The 22,500-nt window shown below is 44.6% G+C and overlaps 1 protein-coding gene across 7 annotated transcripts in view; it reads right to left on the reverse strand.

Moving 5' to 3' along the window:
• LOC106594543 (BAH and coiled-coil domain-containing protein 1) overlaps nt 1-22,500 on the reverse strand; it is a 252,728-nt gene that overhangs the window by 141,330 nt on the left and 88,898 nt on the right. For all 7 annotated transcript variants that reach the window (XM_045715699.2, XM_082972868.1, XM_082972866.1 and 4 more), the window contains one exon: nt 13,009-13,191. In XM_045715699.2, the coding sequence (XP_045571655.2) occupies nt 13,009-13,191 (183 nt within the window). The remainder of the gene's footprint in view (nt 1-13,008; nt 13,192-22,500) is intronic.

Raw genomic sequence — 22,500 nt, forward strand, 5'->3', positions numbered from 1 at the left:
AAACTTTTCGGGTAGCCTTCCACAAGCTTCCCACAATAAGTTGAGTGAATTTTGGCCCATTCCTCCTGACATAGCTGGTGTAAATGAGTCAGGTTTGTAGGCCTCCTTGCTCGCACACACTTTTTCAGATTGAGGTCAGGGCTTTGTGATGGCCACTCCAATACCTTGACTTTGTTGTCCTTAGGCCATTTTGCCACAACTTTGGAAGTATGCTTGGGGTCATTGTCCATTTGGAAGACCCATTTGCGACCAAGCTTTAACTTCCTGACTGATGTCTTGAGATGTTGCTTCAATATATCCACATAATTTTCCTCCCTCATGATGCCATCTATTTTGTGAAGTGCACCAGTCCCTCCTGCAGCAAAGCACCCCCACAACATGATGCTGCCACCCCCATGCTTCACGTTTGGGATGGTGTTCTTTGGCTTGCAAGCCTCTCCCTTTTTCCTCCAAACATAACGATGGTCATTATGGCCAAGCAGTTCTATTTTTGTTTCATCAGACCAGAGGACATTTCTCCAAAAAGTACAATCATTATCCCCATGTGCAGTTGCAAACTGTAGTCTGTTTTTTTATGCCGATTTTGGAGCAGTGGCTTCTTCCTTGCTGAGTGGCCTTTCAGGTTATGTTGACTCGTTTTACTTTGGATATAGATACTTTTGTACCTGTTTTCTCCAGCATCTTCACAAGGTCCTTTGCTGTTGTTCTGGGATTGATTTGCACTTTTCGCACCAAAGTACGTTCATCTCTAGGAGACAGAATTCGTCTCCTTCCTGAGCGGTATGACGGCTGTGTGGTCCCATGGTGTTAATACTTGCGTACTATTGTTTGTACAGATGAACGTGGTACCTTCAGGTGTTTGGAAATTGCTCCCATGGATGAACCAGACTTGTGGAGGTCTACAATTATTTTTCTGAGGTCTTGGTTGATCAGCAACCATCACTCCTGTGTTCCAATGGCACGTTGTGTTAGCTTTTCCAAGTGTATCATTTTAAAAGTCTAATTGATCATTAGAAAACCCTTTTGCAATTATGTTAGCACAGCTAAAAACAGTTGTTCTGATTAAAGAAGCAATAAAACTGGCCTTCTTTAGACTAGTTGAGTATCTGGAGCATCAACATTTGTGGGTTCGATTACAGGATCAAAATGGCTGGAACCAAAGACCTTTCTTCTGAAACTCGTCAGTCCATTCTTGTTCTGAGAAATGAAGGCTATTCAATGCGAGAAATTGCCAAGTAACTGAAGATCTCATACAATGCTGTGTACCACTTCCTTCAAATAACAACGCAAACTGTCTCTAACCAGAATAGAAAGAGGAGTGGGAGACCCCGGTGCACAACTACGCAAGAGGACAAGTACATCAGAGTTTCTAGCTTGAGAAAAAAAAATCTGCCATTTCCAGCTACAATAGTCATTTACAACATTAACAATGTCTACACTGTATTTCTGATCAATTTGATGTTATTTTAATGGACAAAAAATGTGCTTTTCTTTCAAAAACAAGGACATTTCTAAGCGACCCCAAACTTTTGAACGGTAGTGTATATACAGTGCATTCCGAAAGTATTCTGACCTCTTGACGTTTTCCACATTTTCATACGTTACAGCCTTATTCTAAAATGGTTTAAATAGTTTTTTTCCCTCATCCATCTACACACAATACCACATAACGACATCACAATACCCCATAACTGTAACGGATGTTGCAAGGAGAGGACCAAGGTGCAGCGTGGTACGTGTTCATCATGTTTATTAGTTCTGAACACTGAATCAAAAACAAAGTGGAACAAAGCGCAACAGCTCTGTCAGGTGAAAAACACAAGACAGAAAACAACAACCCACAAAAACCCTGTGGGAAAAGGCTACCTAAGTATGGCTCCCAATCAGAGACAACGATAGACAGCTGTCCCTGATTGAGAGCCATACCCGGCCAAAACAAAGAAATACACAAAACATAGAAAACGGAACATAGAATGCCCACCCTAATCACACCCTGGCCTAACCAAAATAGAGAACAAAAACCTCTCTATGGCCAGGGCGTGACAATAACGATATCACAATAACCCATAATGACATCACAATACCCCATAACGACAAAGCAAAAACAGGTCTGTAGAATTTTTGCAAATATAAAAAAAAGTTCAAACTGAAATATTACATTTACATAAGTATTCAGACCCTTTACTCAGTACTTTGTTGAAGCACCTTTGGCAGCGATTACAGCCTACAGTCTTCTTGGGTATGTCGCTACAATCTTGGCACACCTATATTTGGGGAGTTTCTCCCATTTCTCCCATGTAGATCCTCTCAAGCTCTGTCAGGTTGGATGAGGAGCATCACTGCACAGCTATTTTCAGGTCTCTCCAGAGATGTTATTTTGGATTTAAGTCAGTGCGGGCTCTGGCTGGGCCATTCAAGGACATTCAGAGACTTATCTTGGCTGTGTGTTTAGGGTCATTGTCCTGTTGGAAGGTGAACCTTTGCCCCAGTCTGAGGTACTGAGCGCTCTGGAGCAGGTTTTCATCAAGGAACTCTGTACTTTTCTCCATTCATCTTTCCCTCGATCCTGACTAGTCTCCCAGTCCCTGCCGCTGAAAAACATCCCCACAGCATGATGCTGCCACTACCATGCTTCACCGTAGAGATGGTGCCAGGTTTTCTCCAGACGTGATGCTTGGCATTCAGGCCAAAGAGTTCAATCTTAGTTTCATCAGAACAGAGAATCTTGTTTCTCATGGTCTGAGAGTCCTTAAGTGCCTTTTGGCAAACTCCAAGTGGGCTGTCATGTGCCTTTTACTGAGGAGTGGCTTCCGTCTGGCCACTCTACCACAAAGGCCTGATTGGTGGAGTGTTGTAGAGATGGATGTCTTTCTGGAAGGTTCCCCTATCTCCACAGAGGAACTCTGGAACTCTGTCAGAGTAACCATTGTGTTCTTGGTTACCTACCTGACCAAGGCCCTTCTCCCCCGATTGCTCAGTGTGGCCCTTCTCCCCCGATTGCTCAGACGGCAGTTCCAAACTTCTTCCATTTAAGAATGATGGAGGGAACTGTGTTCTAGGGGACCTTCAATGCTGCAGATTTTTTTTGGTACCCTTTCCCAGATCTGTGCCTCGACAGAATCCTGTCTCGGAGCTCTACGGACAATTCCTTCGACCTCATGGCTTGGTTTTTGCTTTCCCACTGTTAACAGTGGGACCTTATATAGACAGGTGTATGCATTTCCAAATCATGTCCAATCAATAGAATTTACCACAGGTGGACTCCAATCAAGTTGTAGAAACATGTCAAGGATGATCAATGGAAACAGGATGAACCTGGGTTTTCTAGCAAAGGTCTGAATACTTATGTTAATGAAGGTATTTCTGCTTTTATTTTTCATACATTTGCAAAAAAATTCTAAATACCTATTTTTGCTTTGTCATTATGGGGTATTGTGTATAGATTGATGATGAAAAACATTCATTTTATCAATTTCAGAATAAGGCTGTAACGTAATTAAATGTGGAAAAAGTCAAGGGGTCTTGAATAACAGCCCCAGACCATTATTCATCCTCCATCAAACTTTACAGTTGGTACAATGCATTGGGTCAGGTAACGTTCTCCTGTCATCCACCAAACCCAGATTACTGCCAGATAGTAAAGCGTTAATCATCACTCCAGAGATCACGTTTCCACTGCTCCAGAGTCCAATGACGGCGAGCTTTACACCACTCCATCCGACGCTTGGCATTGCGCATGATGATCTTAGACTTGTGTGCGGCTGCTCTGCCATGGAAACCCATTTCATGAAGCTCCCAACAACAGTTATTGTGCTGATGTTGCTTCCAGGGGCAGCTTGGAACTAGGTAGTGAGAGTTGCAACCGAGGACAGACGATTTTTACGCGCTACACGCTTCAGTACTCGGCGGTCTTGTTCTGTGAGCTTATGTGGCTTACCACTTCTCGATTGAGCCGTTGTTGTTCCTAGACGCTTCCACTTCACAATAACAGCACATACAGTTCACCGGGGCAGCTCTAGCTGGGCAGAAATTTGATGAACTGACTTGTTGGAAAGGTGGCATCCTATAACGGTGCCATGTTGAGAGTTACTGAGCTCTTCAGTAAGGCCATTCTGTTGCCAATGTTTGTCTATGGAGATTGCATGGCGGTGTGCTCACGTTTATACGCCTGTCAGCAACGGGTGTGGCTGAAATAGCCAAATCCACTTTTTTGAAGGGGTGTAGACATACTTTTGTATATATAGTGTATATTTATATATATATCTTTACACCCAGATCCCAACAACAGCTCCTCCCCTACTCCACCTCTGTGTGCCAACGAACAGCCCTCCTCTCCAGACCATCTCCATATGGTTCCCATGAAATGAACAACAGACCAGCTCCATATGAAAATGTGTCAGAATCACAGCAACATGAGAGACAAAGAGACCGCGCGCCAAAGAAATGTAGCTTGAGAGACAAGAGAATCTTAGAACAAATACCAGCTCACACATACACACACAATCTCTTGCACGAACACACACACACACAGTATGCTCTGTGCTGCTGCTGGTGGGATACAGCCGACAGGCCGACACCCGTAGAGAGAAGGCGAGGAGCCTGGGTAATTGTTCCCGCTCATCATTTTGATGAGTTGCTTTTAATGCAAAACAGTAAAAAGACAACATGCAATTATGTTGAAGCCAGAGCAGCTGAATGTGGCTGATGAACAGTCTGGATTCAATCAGGATCTTAATGCATTATGTACAATTAAACTGCAGTCTGGGTAATGGCCTCCACTGCAAACTGAGTAATAATCCTAGTCATTACCACCTCCATTACTTTTATTAGGCTTGGCATTATCATCGTCCGACTTATTAATATTATTCTGTTTTCCAGCACAAATCTCCCCGTGGCTTTGATACCCGTTGCTAAAAGGTGAAAACGAAACATACATTTTCGTATGTTAACTTGTGTTTTGTGGGTGGAAGGAACTAGAAGATTCACTATGACCTGTAACTGCTCATCTCTCTGGTTCCATCGTTCTCTCATTCTCCCTGTCATCTGTACCTCCATGTTGTTTCAGAGAGATTTCTGTAACTCCGTCCACTAACACCATGTTGTTTCAGAGAGATGGCTGTAACTCCGTCCACTAACACCATGTTGTTTCAGAGAGATGGCTGTAACTCCGTCCACTAACACCATGTTGTTTCAGAGAGATGGCTGTAACTCCGTCCACTAACACCATGTTGTTTCAGAGAGATGGCTGTAACTCCGTCCACTAACACCATGTTGTTTCAGAGAGATGGCTGTAACACCGTCCACTAACACCATGTTGTTTCAGAGAGATGGCTGTAACTCCGTCCACTAACACCATGTTGTTTCAGAGAGATGGCTGTAACTCCGTCCACTAACACCATGTTGTTTCAGAGAGATGGCTGTAACTCCGTCCACTAACACCATGTTGTTTCAGAGAGATGGCTGTAACTCCGTCCACTAACACCATGTTGTTTCAGAGAGATGGCTGTAACTCCGTCCACTAACACCATGTTGTTTCAGAGAGATGGCTGTAACTCCGTCCACTAACACCATGTTGTTTCAGAGAGATGGCTGTAACTCCGTCCACTAACACCATGTTGTTTCAGAGAGATGGCTGTAACTCCGTCCACTAACACCATGTTGTTTCAGAGTGTTAGGGTTGAACTGGCTATTTGTATGCATAACTTATATAATATACTGGGGAAGCTATGTTAACCTCTATGGGCTAGGTGGGACGCTTGCGTCCCACCTACGTAACAGCCACTTGCAGCCTGTGGCGCGATTTTCAAAACCTTAAAAATCCTATTACTTCAATTTCTCAAACATATGACTATTTTACAGCTATTTAAAGACAAGACTCTCGTTAATCTAACCACACTGTCCGATTTCAAAAAGGCTTTACAACGAAAGCAAAAGATTAGATTATGTCAGCAGAGTACCAAGCCAGAAATAATCAGACACCCATTTTTCAAGCCAGCATATAATGTCACCAAAACCCAGAAGACAGCTAAATGCAGCCCTCACCTTTGATGATCTTCATCAGATGACAACCCTAGGACATTATGTTATACAATACATACATGTTTTGTTCAATCAAGTTCATATTTATATCAAAAACCAGCTTTTTACATTAGCATGTGACGTTCAGAACTAGCATACCCCCCGCAAACTTCCGGGGAATTCGCTAACATTTTACTAAATTACTCACGATAAACGTTCACAAAAAGCATAACAATTATTTTAAGAATTATAGATACAGACCTCCTCTATGCACTCGATATGTCCGATTTTAAAATAGCTTTTTGGTGTAAGCACATTTTGCAATATTCTAAGTACATAGCCCAGGCATCACGGGCTCGCTATTTAGACACCCGGCAAGTTTAGCACTCACCATAATCATATTTACTATTATAAAAGTTTGATTACCTTTTGTTGTCTTCGTCAGAATGCACACCCAGGACTGCTACTTCAATAACAAATGTTGGTTTGGTCCAAAATAATCCATCGTTATATCCGAATAGCGGCGTTTTGTTCGTGCGTTCCAGACACTATCCGAAATGGTAAAGAAGTGTCGCGCGCATGGCGCAATTCGTGACAATAAAATTCTAAATATTCCATTACCGTACTTTGAAGCATGTCAACCGCTGTTTAAAATCAATTTTTACGCAATTTTTCTCGTAGAAAAGCGATAATATTCCGACAGGGAATCTCCTTTTCGGCAAACAGAGGAAAAAATCACAAAGGCGGGGGCGGTCGGGTCATGCGCATAAGCCCAGAGTCCCTTGATCAGCCACTTGAGAAAGGCGATAATGTGTTTCAGCCTGGGGCTGGAATGACGACATTCAGTTTTTTCCCGGGCTCTGAGCGCCTATGGACGACGTAGGAAGTGTCACGTTAGAGCAGAGATCCTTAGTAAAAGATAGAGATGGAAAAGAAGTTCAAGAAATGGTCAGACAGGCCACTTCCTGTAAAGGAATCTCTCAGGTTTTGACCTGCCATTTGAGTTCTGTTATACTCACAGACACCATTCAAGCAGTTTTAGAAACTTTAGGGTGTTTTCTATCCATATGTAATAAGTATATGCATATTCTAGTTACTGGGTAGGAGTGGTATCCAGATTAAATCGGGTATGTTTTTTATCCAGCCGTGTCAATACTGCCCCCTAGCCCTAACAGGCTAAGTACATAAACTACGAGTAAATCAACTGTTGAAGACAAGAAGAACTACAACCGGCAACAGGAAGTGCGTCACGACGCTGGGACCAGCCTGCATGCCGACGTTAGGAGGAGCAAGTTTAAACCACGCTCCTCCTCCCTCTGACAGGCCAGCATTGAGCGGGAAATATCTCTCAGTATAAAAGAGAGAACAATAGGATGTGTCGCTCTCTTCTCTGTTTTGCCCTGCGAGGTAAAACAGCGAGACCGTATATATACGAACCACACATATACCACGCACGTGTTTGCATTAATTAAAGTACAGCTAAATCAGAAGTTACTATGTGCTGACTATTTTGTTCTGTTACCAGAAACGAACTGTCGCAACATTAACAAGAGAGATGGCTGTAACTCAATCCACTAACACCATGTTGTTTCAGAGAGATGGCTGTAACTCAATCCACTATCACCATGTTGTTTCAGAGAGATGGTTGTAACTCAATCCACTTACACCATGTTGTTTCAGAGAGATGACTGTAACTCCGTCCACTAACACCATGTTGTTTCAGAGAGATGGCTGTAACTCCATTCACTAACACCATGTTGTTTCAGAGAGATGGCTGTAACTCAATCCACTAACACCATGTTGTTTCAGAGAGATGGCTGTAACTCCGTCCACTAACACCATGTTGTTTCAGAGAGATGGCTGTAACTCCATTCACTAACACCATGTTGTTTCAGAGAGATGGCTGTAACTCCATTCACTAACACCATGTTGTTTCAGAGAGATGGCTGTAACTCCATTCACTAACACCATGTTGTTTCAGAGAGATGGCTGTAACTCCGTCCACTAACACCATGTTGTTTCAGAGAGATGGCTGTAACTCCATTCACTAACACCATGATGTTTCAGAGAGATGGCTGTAACTCCGTCCACTAACACCATGTTGTTTCAGAGAGATGGCTGTAACTCCGTCCACTAACACCATGTTGTTTCAGAGAGATGGCTGTAACTCCGTCCACTAACACCATGTTGTTTCAGAGAGATGGCTGTAACTCCATTCACCAACACCATGTTGTTTCAGAGAGATGGCTGTAACTCCATTCACCAACACCATGTTGTTTCAGAGAGATGGCTGTAACTCCGTCCACTAACACCATATTGTTTCAGAGAGATGGCTGTAACTCCGTCCACTAACACCATGTTGTTTCAGAGAGATGGCTGTAACTCCGTCCACTAACACCATGTTGTTTCAGAGAGATGGCTGTAACTCCGTCCACTAACACCATGTTGTTTCAGAGAGATGGCTGTAACTCCATTCACCAACACCATGTTGTTTCAGAGAGATGGCTGTAACTCCGTTCACTAACAATGTTGTTTCAGAGAGATGGCTGTAACTCAATCCACTAACACCATGTTGTTTCAGAGAGATGGCTGTAACTCCGTTCACTAACACCATGTTGTTTCAGAGAGATGGCTGTAACTCCGTTCACTAACACCATGTTGTTTCAGAGAGATGGCTGTAACTCCGTTCACTAACACCATGTTGTTTCAGAGAGATGGCTGTAACTCCGTTCACTAACACCATGTTGTTTCAGAGAGATGGCTGTAACTCCGTTCACTAACACCATGTTGTTTCAGAGAGATGGCTGTAACTCCGTTCACTAACACCATGTTGTTTCAGAGAGATGGCTGTAACTCCATTCACTAACACCATGTTGCCTGCCTCCCATGTGAATACCTTAAACATGGATTGGTCTAAGCATGAGCTAGAGTGAGTTTCCACCATGTTTCTTACACCAATCCCTAAAGCAGCAATCAGCAGTAGAATCAACAACAAAGCGGACTCCCCACCTGGTTTGGTAAAAAGCTGAGGGATAGGGCTGGAGACATTTAACCACTCTCATATTCATAGACAGAACTACGGATGCAAGGGTTGACCTTCAGTTATATCAAACGTATAGTTTAACCATGTTTTGAGGCTATACAATGTTTGTTTACATTTTCTTTGTTTACAAACATTAGAGTAAAACAAGCTTATAGTTTGGGTTTCTGATGGGGTAAAACAGTTAAACTGAGATCATGAGGCATTTATAAGATATATTCTTAAAGAATCAATGGGTATAAATCATTAATTTATTATAAGTCACAAAATGGATGTAGCACCTGCTGATTGCCCCTTTAAATCCCATAAATCCATGGCGGGAAGTGAATAAGTGCATGACTCTCTGTGGCCGCAACATCTAAGGGCCGCCCATCCCCAAACAGAGTGTCCATTAACAACAAACAGAATCACAGCTGCATCAAACAACATCAGGCCCAGCTACACATCATACGACCAGAGCAGTGATTATCAGTGACCACAAACACAATGTAGATCCTGCAGCACATTCCCCGCTGGCTTGCCCTGGCCAAGACACAACAGCTGGCCTAGTCTTAAAGGGGTAGTTCATCTTAATGACAAAATTAGTTGGAATGTTCCTTCTTAAAGGGGAAGTTCACCTTAATGACAACATTAGTTAGAAAGTTCCTTTTTAAAAGGGTAGTTCACCTTAATGACAACATTAGATAGAATGTTCCTTCTTAAAGGGGTAGTTCATCTTAATGACAACATTAGATAGAATGTTCCTTCTTAAAGGGGTAGTTCAACTTAATGACAACATTAGTTAGAATGTTCCTTCTTAAAGGGGCCGTTCACCTTAATGACAACATTATCCACTTGGCACACTGGTTGAATCAACGTTGTTTCCATGTCCTTTTAATGTTATTACGTTGAACCAACGTGGAATAGACATTGAATTGATGTCTGTGCCCAATGGGTAGTTAGATCCTTCTTAAAGGGGTTGTTCACTTTAATAACAACATTAGTTAGATGCTATCTAATTCTGGAAGTAGTCTGAACACCAGGAACCATCTAACTAATGTTTTATTTTGCTTTAACTATTCCTTTAAACAAGGAGGCTATGCCTGGGGCTTGGCATACCCTGAGTCTGCTGTGTTTAGGCGGGTCGGGTGAAGCAGTCAGAGCCTGGGTAGGGTGGGAACCACCACAACCACCAAAGACACAACAGCTGAACAGCCCAACCCTGCAGTCTGTGCAACCTCTTTACTGGCGTGCGTGTGTGTTGTTCAGTGGGCTGAGTGACATTCTTGCTGACGTGAATTTGAATACCGCAACATTTTTTGGCTGAACTATTGACCCGTCACTCCATCCAAAAAAACACTGCATGGTGCTTCACCCCAAACATGCTCCTGGGGAGGGGCAGAGGCCTATTTCAGAGCCCAGATAAAAGGGTGGGAGCCGGGCTAATTTCTTAAGGATTACGAGCCGCCTGTCCTCCACTGGAAACTCAACACAGGCTGAGAATACCTGCTGTCAGAGTAAGATTACAGGCTGTTCAGCTCCAGCGCCGTACTATGGAACGCCGTTTGGGTCTTTACATGTCCAAAAAGATACACGTCAAATAACACTAGTTGATGTGTCAAATAAGCTTGTTGACCAATCAGGACCTGAATATGACTGCACGTCACATAATAATTTAACAAGTTCATACATTTTTTACATAGTTATTACACATTGATTACACTATCACTCGTATTCCATATGTCACAACGATTAATCAATACGTATCGCTATGATGCTGGTAAAGTTGTCTCGCGCACCTGCCCTTCCCCAAGCTCTGGACAGTGCTGCCCTTCCCCAAGCTCTGGACAGTGCTGCCCTTCCCCAAGCTCTGGACAGTGCTGCCCTTCCCCAAGCTCTGGACAGTGCTGCCCTTCCCCAAGCTCTGGACAGTGCTGCCCTTCCCCAAGCTCTGGACAGTGCTGCCCTTCCCCAAGCTCTGGACAGTGCTGCCCTTCCCCAAGCTCTGGACAGTGCTGCCCTTCCCCAAGCTCTGGACAGTACTGGTTGTAAAAAAGTTAGCTAGCTGATGGATTTGATGCAAACTATGTTCTTCCCCAAAAACACAGCAAAATGACAAGTTGTCCTGGTGCTAGCTAAATACCAAAGAAGTTGCGGTCGAACAAATAATGCCTTATTACCAAGACGGTATTGTAAACACATCGTTCGTGGCTGGTGTGTGCTTGTTTGCAGACTTTTTGTACAGCCTTGACAATGCTACTGATAGTAGTGGTGGCGCTTGGCTTGCACGTGCAAATCCATCACACACAACATTCTATAATAGAATTGTGTTATTTGACCGTACTGCTGAGAACCAGGACCTGAGTTGTGTTCATTCGGGCACACAATGGAAAACGTTTGAAAGCGGTTTGCAGCAGAACATGAAAATGGGCGTTTCTTATTGTATTAGTTCAGGTTAGGTAATACCTCCCTGTTTCGTTCCGTTTGGTGCCTAATGAACAGGACCCAGGAGACGTTGACATTGAGGGCTCTATCTGAACAAACCCAACACAGTGGGAACTGGAAGTGCTAGCGGTAGCGCTATAGAGGGCTCTATCTGAACAAACCCAACACAGTGGGAACTGGAAGTGCTAGCGGTAGCGCTATAGAGGGCTCTATCTGAACAAACCCAACACAGTGGGAACTGGAAGTGCTAGCGGTAGCGCTATAGAGGGCTCTATCTGAACAAACCCAACACAGTGGGAACTGGAAGTGCTAGCGGTAGCGCTATAGAGGGCTCTATCTGAACAAACCCAACACAGTGGGAACTGGAAGTGCTAGCGGTAGCGTATAGAGGGCTCTATCTGAACAAACCCAACACAGTGGGAACTGGAAGTGCTAGCGGTAGCGCTATAGAGGGCTCTATCTGAACAAACCCAACACAGTGGGAACTGGAAGTGCTAGCGGTAGCGCTATAGAGGGCTCTATCTGAACAAACCCAACACAGTGGGAACTGGAAGTGCTAGCGGTAGCGCTATAGAGGGCTCTATCTGAACAAACCCAACACAGTGGGAACTGGAAGTGCTAGCGGTAGCGCTATAGAGGGCTCTATCTGAACAAACCCAACACAGTGGGAACTGGAAGTGCTAGCGGTAGCGCTATAGGTTCAGGGGAGTCGCAGAAATATTGTTCCTGTTTTCACAACCAAGAAAGATGGGCGCAGTGCTGGCGCTGGCGCCAAAGGGCTGGGTTCTGATGAATAAATAAGTTGTAGGTGTGTCGAGGCTTGGCCCCTCACTGGCCAATCAGAATGTGCTCCATGGCTAAATATGTGGTTGCTTCAAGTTGTGTATTTACGGTCTTTTATAGGGGCTAGGCCTACTGGAAATTGCATTATGGCTGAGCATGGACATGCCAAACGTTGTCAACAAGCAAGATTCAATAAATTATTGATGAGGCCCAAAAAGAGAGCTGCCTGAAATTATCCCTTTGCATCCCCTTTTTAAGGACACACCGACAATATTTCCACCCCTCCCACCTGAGCACAAAGAGCTGATAAAAGACAGGTCAATTACCAACCCTTGCACAACAGTTTGAAAATAGCAGAGCTCTGGCTTTAACAGGTGGAAACTGCCAATGAACGTGCGTTTGACACCAACGCCAGCCCAAGATAGAGCCCTGAGGCTTCATAGACTGGGAGAGAACTAGCAGTAGGGGATTCTCTTACAAATCAATTAATAATGATGGCAGCATAGAGTACAGAGTGCTGAGTCATCTTCACATTTACCTGAAGATAGTCTTTGATCTAAAAATGAAACCACCTAAAACCCCTGGATGTGTGTATCATGAAGATATGTTATGTGGCTGTCGATCCTTAAAGGCCTCCGTCACGTTGAGAAGACTGCTAGCTAAATATAACAGATTACATCATGCTAAATTGGTGGTCAGGTGTCACTCATTCCATAGTTTTTCCTGTGGGGTTTCTCTCTTACCTTCGTGTGAGTGAGGGAACCAGATCTGAGAGGCGCTGGAGTGGGGCCCACCACGGAAGGATCCGGGTGAAGAGGGTGAGGAGGGGGGCCGGGAGGGGTGAGAGGGGTGGGAGGACGAGCCCAGACTGCTGGCCAGGAACGTACCCATGAAGGAGGCAGAGGAGTTCCCCATCAGACCACTGCCTATAGCCACACAGAGAATAAGCACAATGAGAGAAAGGAGAGGGAGTGAAGAGGTTATGGCTAGAAGTACCTTGATTTCCGGGCATGTCTCACATTAATTCTGATATTCCAATGAATAGGCGATTGAACAGCCCTTAAATGTGAGGCAATGTGAGACTTCGGTTAGAGTTATGGTTATGGCAAAGTATAAAATAATTTTTGCCTACTGGCAAAGACCTTCCGGGCAAAGATTTTCACTTCATAAAACAATGGGAGCATTGATTCAACGGAGTGAGCATTGATTCAACGAAGTGTAGGTATCTATGTATGTTTCATGACTACACTAGCTGTATGCTGTACCTGAACATCACTGAATAGTGTGGACAGTGTCTTTTATTACTGATGGCAAAGCACATATAACCTGACAAGATCCTTTCAGGGATCCAAACGTTGCAAACCAACATCATAAAGGTCTGTGTTAGAGCAGTTCAGTGTTCATTACTACTACCTTCATTACTAATACTACCACTACCTTCATTACCACATTACTACTACTACTACTACCTTCATTACTACTACCTTCATTACTACATTACAACTACTACTACTACCTTCATTACTATTACCTTCATTACTACTACCTTCATTACTACTACCTTCATTACTAATACCTTCATTACTACTACCTTCATTACTACATTACTACTACTACTACTACCTTCATTACTGTTACCTTCATTACTACTACCTTCATTACTACTATCTTCATTACTAATACCTTCATTACTGCCACCTTCATTACTACATTACTACTACTACTACTACCTTCATTACTACCTTCATTACTAATACCTTCATTAATACCACTACTACTACCTTCATTACTACTACCTTCATTACTACCTTCATTACTAATACCTTCATTACTACGACTACTACTACTACCTTCATTACTAATACATTCATTACCACTACCTTCATTACTACCTTCATTACTAATACCTTCATTTCCACTACCTTCATTACTACCTTCATTACTAATACCTTCATTACTACCTTCATTACTACTGCCTTCATTACTAATACCTTCATTACCACTACCTTCATTACTACCTTCATTACTACTACCTTCATTACCACTACCTTCATTACTACCTTCATTACTAATACCTTCATTACTACTACCTTCATTACTACTACCTTCATTACTAATACCTTCATTACCACTACCTTCATTACTAAAACCTTCATTACTACTACCTTCATTACTATCTTCATTACTACCTTCATTACTACTACCTTCATTACTAATACCTTCATTACCACTACCTTCATTACTACCTTCATTACTACCTTCATTACTAATTCCTTCATTACCACTACCTTCATTACTAATACCTTCATTACTATTGTCTTCATTACTACTACCTTCATTCCCACTACCTTCATTTCTACCTTCATTACTAATAACTTCATTAACACTACCTTCATTACTACCTTCATTACTACAACCTTCATTACCACCTTCAGTACTACTACCTTCATTATTACCTTCATTACTAATACCTTCATTACCACTACCTTCATTACTACTGCCTTCATTACTACTACCTTCATTACCACTACCTTCATTTCTACCTTCATTACTAATAACTTCATTACCACTACCTTCATTACTACTTTCATTACTACTACCTTCATTACCACCTTCATTACTACTACCTTCATTACTACCTTCATTACTAATACCTTCATTACTAACCACTTCATTACCACTACCTTTATTACTACATTACTACTACTACTACTACTACTACCTTCATTACTATTACCTTCATTACTACCTTCATTACTAATACCTTCATTACTAACCACTTCATTACCACTACCTTCATTACTACATTACTACTACTACTACTACCTTCATTACTATTACCTTCATTACTACCTTCATTACTAATACCTTCATTACTACTACCTTCATTACCATTACCTTCATTACTACTACCTTCATTACCTCCTTCATTACTAATACCTTCATTACTAATACCTTCATTACTACATTACTACTACTACTACTACCTTCATTACCACTACATTCATTACTACATTACTACTACTATTACCTTCATTACTACCTTCATTACTACTACCTTCATTACTACTACCTTCATTACTACATTACTACTACTACCTTCATTACCATTACCTTCATTACTTCTACCTTCATTACTACCTTCATTACTAATACCTTCATTACTAACACCTTCATTACTACATTACTACTACTACTACTACCTTCATTACTACTACCTTCATTACTACCTTCATTACTAATACCTTCATTACTAATACCTTCATTACTAATACCTTCATTACCACTACCTTCATTACTACATTACTACTACTACTACTACCTTCATTACTATTACCTTCATTACTAATACCTTCATTACTACTACCTTCATTACCATTAACTTCATTACTACTACTTTCATTACTACATTACTACTACTACCTTCATTACCATTACCTTTATTACTACTACCTTCATTACTACTACCTTCATTACTAATACCTTCATTACCACTATCTTCATTACTACATTACTACTACTACTACCTTCATTACTACATTACTACTACCTCATTACTACTACCTTCATTACCATTACCTTAATTTCTGCTACCTTTAAGGCCCAACATCATAAGGGATGTGCATTCGACCATCAACGCTACTAAAAAGCACAAATACATTGATAGTGGATAGAGAATACTGTAATACACCATTATCCATTTTCCTACTAGCTGACGTCATGGTGCCTGACATTGGCAATCTGTCCGTCCCACAGCATGTGGACCAGGGATCAGCAGACCTGTAGGCTTCACCACTCTGTGGTAGACTCGCTATGTCTGACAGATCAGCTCCCTGAGGAGTGTGTGTGTGTTTGTGTGTGCGTGTTTGTGTATGCGTGCGTGTGTGTGTGTGTGTGTGTGTGTGTGTGTGTGTGTGTGTGTGTGTGTGTGTGTGTGTGTGTGTGTGTGTGTGTGCTCCGCTCCCCCTCAGAGCAGGCCAACCGACATTGGATTCCTCCTCCCCTCTCACCATCCCTCTCTCCCCATGGGGAGACAGGTCTCATCTCACAGCTGAGTACACACTTTCTCAGGCTCTCTCCCTCTATCTTTCTCCCTCTCCCGATCTCTATCTCTCACTCTTTTCCCCAGTGTCCCTTTCTCAATTTCTCTCCCTCCCTCCATTGTCTCATGACCTCAATCTCTCTTATTGCTCTGCTCCATGTCCCTCTCTCCCTCTCTCTCTTTCTCTATAGCGATCTCCTGCTTTCTCTCCCCCTCTCTATTTCTCTATCACTCCCTCTCTTTCAGGCTCCTTTTTCATTGTCCCACCCACTCAGCTTAACTCTTCCTCTCTCCAGCCCCGCACTGCTTTCTCAAAATGACCCTCTCTTCTCCTCTACTCTACACCTCATAACGTCTACTACACCATGTCCCCAGCCTCTCCTCTCTCTCCTTTCTCTCCTTTCTCCTCCTCTACCTGTCTCCTCCTCTCCACTCTCTCCTCCTCTCCTTGTCTCCTCCTCTCCAATCACTCCTCTCTCTCCTCTCCCTGTCTCCTCCTCTCCACTCTCTCCTCCTCTCCTTGTCTCCTCATCTCCTCTCACTCCTCTCTCTCCTCCTCTCCTTGTCTCCTCCTCTCCTCTCTCTCCTCCTCTCCCTGTCTCCTCCTCTCCTCTCTCTCCTCCTCTCCCTGTCTCCTCCTCTCCACTCTCTCCTCCTCTCCCTGTCTCCTCCTCTCCACTCTCTCCTCCTCTCCCTGTCTCCTCCTCTCCACTCTCTCCTCCTCTCCCTGTCGCCTCCTCTCCACTCTCTCTCCTCCTCTCCACTCTCTCTCCTCCTCTCCCCCTCTCCACTCTCTCTCCTCCTCTCCCCCTCTCCACTCTCTCTCCTCCTCTCCTCTCTCTCCTCCTCTCTCCTCCCTCTATAAGACACATTGCTTTGGGTTGGCTTTATTCTGCTCTGTAATAATGGCACCAGCAGAGCAATCAGTCCCTGGCTTGGCAGACTGTGGGTTTAACAAGACAACGATGAGTAACTGATCATTCTCAGCAACCCCTGTGTGACTGGGCTGATTGACTATTATACATTACAGGGCCAAGCCAGAGAAAACACACTGATTAACCACTGCTTCACTTGTATTCCCATTATGGTGCTGCCGGCACACTTGAGAAACAGACCTCTGCAATGTCTCTCCCTCCCTCCCTCCCTCCCTCCCTCCCTCCCTCCCTCCCTCCCTCCCTCCCTCCCTCCCTCCCTCCCTCCCTCCCTCCCTCTCACTTACTCTCTCTCTCTCTCTCACTTACTCTCTCTCTCTCTCTCTCACACACAATTACTCTCTCTGTCTCTCTCTCTCTCTCACACTTACTCTCTCTCTCTGTCTCTCTCTCTCTCACTTACTCTCTCTCTCTCCCTCTCTCTCTCTCACACTTTCTCTCTCTCTCTCTCTCTCTCTCTCTCTCCCTCTCTCTCCCTGTTCATCTCTTTACCCAAAGTCACTGGCTGCCATGCATATGCATGAGGTTTCCTTGGATGAGCACTTAAGAGAGAGTACAGTGTGTGTGTGTGTGTGTGTGTGTGTGTGTGTGTGTGTGGTTGTGTGTGTGTGTGGTTGTGTGTGTGTGTGTGTGTGTGTGTGTGTGTGTGTGTGTGTGTGTGTGTGTGTGTGTGTGTGTGTGTGTGTGTGATGACCATGTCAGAAACAGTACAGTGTGTGTGTGTGTGTGATGACCATGTCAGAGACAGTACAGTGTGTGTGTGTGTGTGTGTGTGTGTGTGTGTGTGTGTGTGTGTGTGTGTGTGTGTGTGTGTGTGTGTGTGTGTGTGTGTGATGACCATGTCAGAGACAGTACAGTGTGTGTGTGTGTGTGTGTGTGTGTGTGTGTGTGTGTGTGTGCGTGTGTGCGTGTGTGTGTGTGTGTGTGTGTGTGTGTGTGTGTGTGTGTGTGTGTGTGTGTGTGTGTGTGTGTGTGTGTGTGTGATGACCATGTCAGAGACAGTACAGTGTGTGTGTGTGTGTGTGTGTGTGTGTGTGTGTGTGTGTGTGTGTGTGTGTGTGTGTGTGTGTGTGTGTGTGTGTGTGTGTGTGTGTGTGGGTGTGGGTCACGGTGATCCCATGTCTTTAAACATGAATGGATATTTCCTTGGGAACAACGGTGAGGAATCTTAATCATCAATAGACCTGAGCGATTAACCAAAATAACGGTTTTTAAACAAGTAATTGACCCACATTGGTTCAGTGATTTGAATTCCATTTAGTTGGGTTTTCTCTTGTTTCTCTACAGATCAACCAGACCCAGGCTGAACTGTGTGATGTTGTAGTTTTAAACGACTAAATATCACATAAAACACATGTAATATACACAACAACTGAAATATTTGATTAAAGTCCTGTGAATAAATAGTTAATAAGTGATAAGCAGCAATGGGCAGTCACCCCATCATAGGACTTCTGCTCATTGTTTGATTCTGTGCTGTTACAGCATTCAACCAAAATAATCACAAACACTGATTCTTTTGTAATAATCGAATCAAACCCAAACCGACCTCAGAAAGCACTAATGGCTCAGCTCTAATCATTAAGCAGACAGGTTTTAGAGCTCAGAGAGAAGGACTACAAGGCATCTGTGCTGGGGAGCCCTGCAGGGAACAGCCTATGGCAGCAGGACTACTGCTTTCTCCACCTCCTACACTCTGCATGCCTCTCCTGTCCCCTGTAGACCACAGCTCCAGACAGGTGGAAATCCCCCACAATCCCTGAGCTTATCTCACACTGCTCAATCAGACCACAGCCCCAACCTGGCCACCTCTGGCTCCAACACCACACAAAACCCCAACCCGCTGTGTGTGTGTGTGTGTGTGTGTGTGTGTGTGTGTGTGTGTGTGTGTGTGTGTGTGTGTGTGTGTGTGTGTGTGTGTGTGTGTGTGTGTGTGTGTGTGTGTGTGTGTGTGTGTGTGTGTGAGACAGAGACCAGACCTACTGACACAGTACAGACATAACAGAGACCAGACCTACTGACACAGTACAGACATAACAGAGACCAGACCTACTGACACAGTACAGACATAACAGAGACCAGACCTACTGACACAGTACAGACATAACAGAGACCAGACCTACTGACACAGTACAGACATAACAGAGACCAGACCCACTGACACAGTACAGACATAACAGAGACCAGACCTACTGACACAGTACAGACATAACAGAGACCAGACCTACTGACACAGTACAGACATAACAGAGACCAGACCCACTGACACAGTACAGACATAACAGAGACCAGACCTACTGACACAGTACAGACATAACAGAGACCAGACCTGCCTTTTCTCCCTGTACTCTAACACAATGACTATCCTACAACAAAACTACACGGATGCACAATGAGGTCTCAGAGCATTTCGTATCATTCTGTATGTACATCTGAGACACTTTAGTATGATATCTTACAATTTGTATGGTATGTATTCATTTGTGGATGTCCATCATCCATTTAGTATGATGTGTTAGCATCTACAATTCATGATATGTTAACAATTACAAATCAAACAATATGTTATGAATTACAATTCGTACGTAGGACGAATTTGAAAAACCTAGGTGGCTATTGCTAACGTTAGCTAGCTCTAGGGGTTAGGGTAAGGGGTTAAGGTTAGGGTTAGAGTTAGGGGAAGGTTTAGGTAACATGAATTCACATTTACTATGTTACGTCTGATCTATGAGACCAGTCTGAGATGTACTGCTGTTTCAGCCTAATACTAGAAACCACACTAATACATTTAGATAGAGGTGGGGTAATGGAACAGCCCTGTACAGTACCACCACCCCTCCTCCACCCTCCTCCATCCCCTTCCCCTCTCCCACCACTTTCCCTCCTCTCACCCACGTCTCTAAGGACAGCCCCTGGCGGCACCACGAGCCAAAGGTGGGGGCTGATTATGAGCCCAGCCAGTCAGCCAGCCAGCCAGCCAGCCAGCCAGTTCTCCCAACCACTCTCCTGTCAAGGCCTCTACACTCCCAACCCACCCTACACACACACACACACACACACACACACACACACAAACACACACGAACACACGAACACACACAAACACACACGAACACACACACCCACACTAAGCCTCCAGCCCCCACATTAATCAACTAATCCTCCTGCATTATTAACATGTCCCAGAAAGAGAGATATATACCATGCAGCCTCCACACTGAGAGAGGAGAGGACCACAGACATGTCCTGAGAGAGGGAGGACCACAGACATGTCCTGAGAGAGGAGAGGACCACAGACATGTCCTGAGAGAGGAGAGGACCACAGACATGTCCTGAGAGAGGGAGGACCACAGACATGTCCTGAGAGAGGGAGGACCACAGACATGTCCTGAGAGAGGAGAGGACCACAGACATGTCCTGAGAGGAGAGGACCACAGACATGTCCTGAGACAGGGAGGACCACAGACATGTCCTGAGAGAGGAGAGGACCACAGACATGTCCTGAGAGAGGAGAGGACCACAGACATGTCCTGAGAGAGGGAGGACCACAGACATGTCCTGAGACAGGGAGGACCACAGACATGTCCTGAGAGAGGAGAGGGCCACAGACATGTCCTGAGAGAGGAGAGGACCACAGACATGTCCTGAGAGAGGAGAGGACCACAGACATGTCCTGAGAGAGGGAGGACCACAGACATGTCCTGAGAGAGGAGAGGACCACAGACATGTCCTGAGAGAGAGAGGACCACAGACATGTCCTGAGAGAGGGAGGACCACAGACATGTCCTGAGAGAGGAGAGGACCACAGACATGTCCTGAGAGAGGAGAGGACCACAGACATGTCCTGAGAGAGGAGAGGACCACAGACATGTCCTGAGAGAGGAGAGGACCACAGACATGTCCTGAGAGAGGAGAGGACCACAGACATGTCCTGAGAGAGGGAGGACCACAGACATGTCCTGAGAGAGGGAGGACCACAGACATGTCCTGAGAGAGGGAGGACCACAGACATGTCCTGAGAGGAGAGGACCACAGACATGTCCTGAGAGGAGAGGACCACAGACATGTCCTGAGAGAGGGAGGACCACAGACATGTTCTGAGAGAGGAGAGGACCACAGACATGTCCTGAGAGAGGGAGGACCACAGACATGTTCTGAGAGAGGAGAGGACCACAGACATGTCCTGAGAGAGGGAGGGATAGAGGAGGAGGTGCTACCAGGAGAAGAGAAGGAGAGGGATAATAACAAGCCAAGCAGCAGGAAGAGAGAAAGAGGAGGTGAGGAGAGCCCTAATCCATAGATATTTAGACAGAGGGGGAGAAGCTAAAGCTTGTAGAGGTCCCTTTAGCTGGTCCCAGGTCAGACCATATTATTAGGCTTTCAACACCCAGTAAGCAGACATGACCACCACCACTAATACTGAGCCTGTATGTCACTCAACAAGAGATAAAATGCCTCGTGGACAATATAAATGAGCTGACTGGAAGTCAAAACCTGAACAGAGGTTACTAGTATTCATAGCAGGGCACTGCCCATCATCCCTAGCCTGGTGATCTGATTGGCTCCTGCTGACTGTACATCCTGCCACTCCAGAGTCTAGACATATTGACCCGCTCTTTCACTGTCATGTCTCCTACTGGTTGGTTGACAGGACCATGTCTCCTACTGGTTGGTTGACGGGGCCATGTCTCCTACTGGTTGGTTGACGGGGCCATGTCTCCTACTGGTTGGTTGACAGGACCATGTCTCCTACTGGTTGGTTGACGGGGCCATGTCTCCTACTGGTTGGTTGACAGGGCCATGTCTCCTACTGGTTGGTTGACGGGGCCATGTCTCCTACTGGTTGGTTGACAGGACCATGTCTCCTACTGGTTGGTTGACAGGGCCATGTCTCCTACTGGTTGGTTGACAGGACCATGTCTCCTACTGGTTGGTTGACAGGGCCATGTCCCCTACTGGTTGGTTGATAGGACCATGTCTCCTACTGGTTGGTTGACGGGGCCATGTCTCCTACTGGTTGGTTGACAGGGCCATGTCTCCAACTGGTTGGTTGACAGGGCCATGTCTCCTACTGGTTGGTTGACAGGACTATGTCTCCTACTGGTTGGTTGACAGGACCATGTCTCCTACTGGTTGGTTGACAGGGCCATGTCTCCTACTGGTTGGTTGACAGGGCCATGTCTCCTACTGGTTGGTTGACAGGACCATGTCTCCTACTGGTTGGTTGACGGGGCCATGTCTCCTACTGGTTGGTTGACAGG

Source organism: Salmo salar, chromosome 03, assembly GCF_965601325.2.
Source record: "Salmo salar chromosome 03, fSalSal1, whole genome shotgun sequence".
Lineage (NCBI taxonomy): Eukaryota > Metazoa > Chordata > Actinopteri > Salmoniformes > Salmonidae > Salmo > Salmo salar.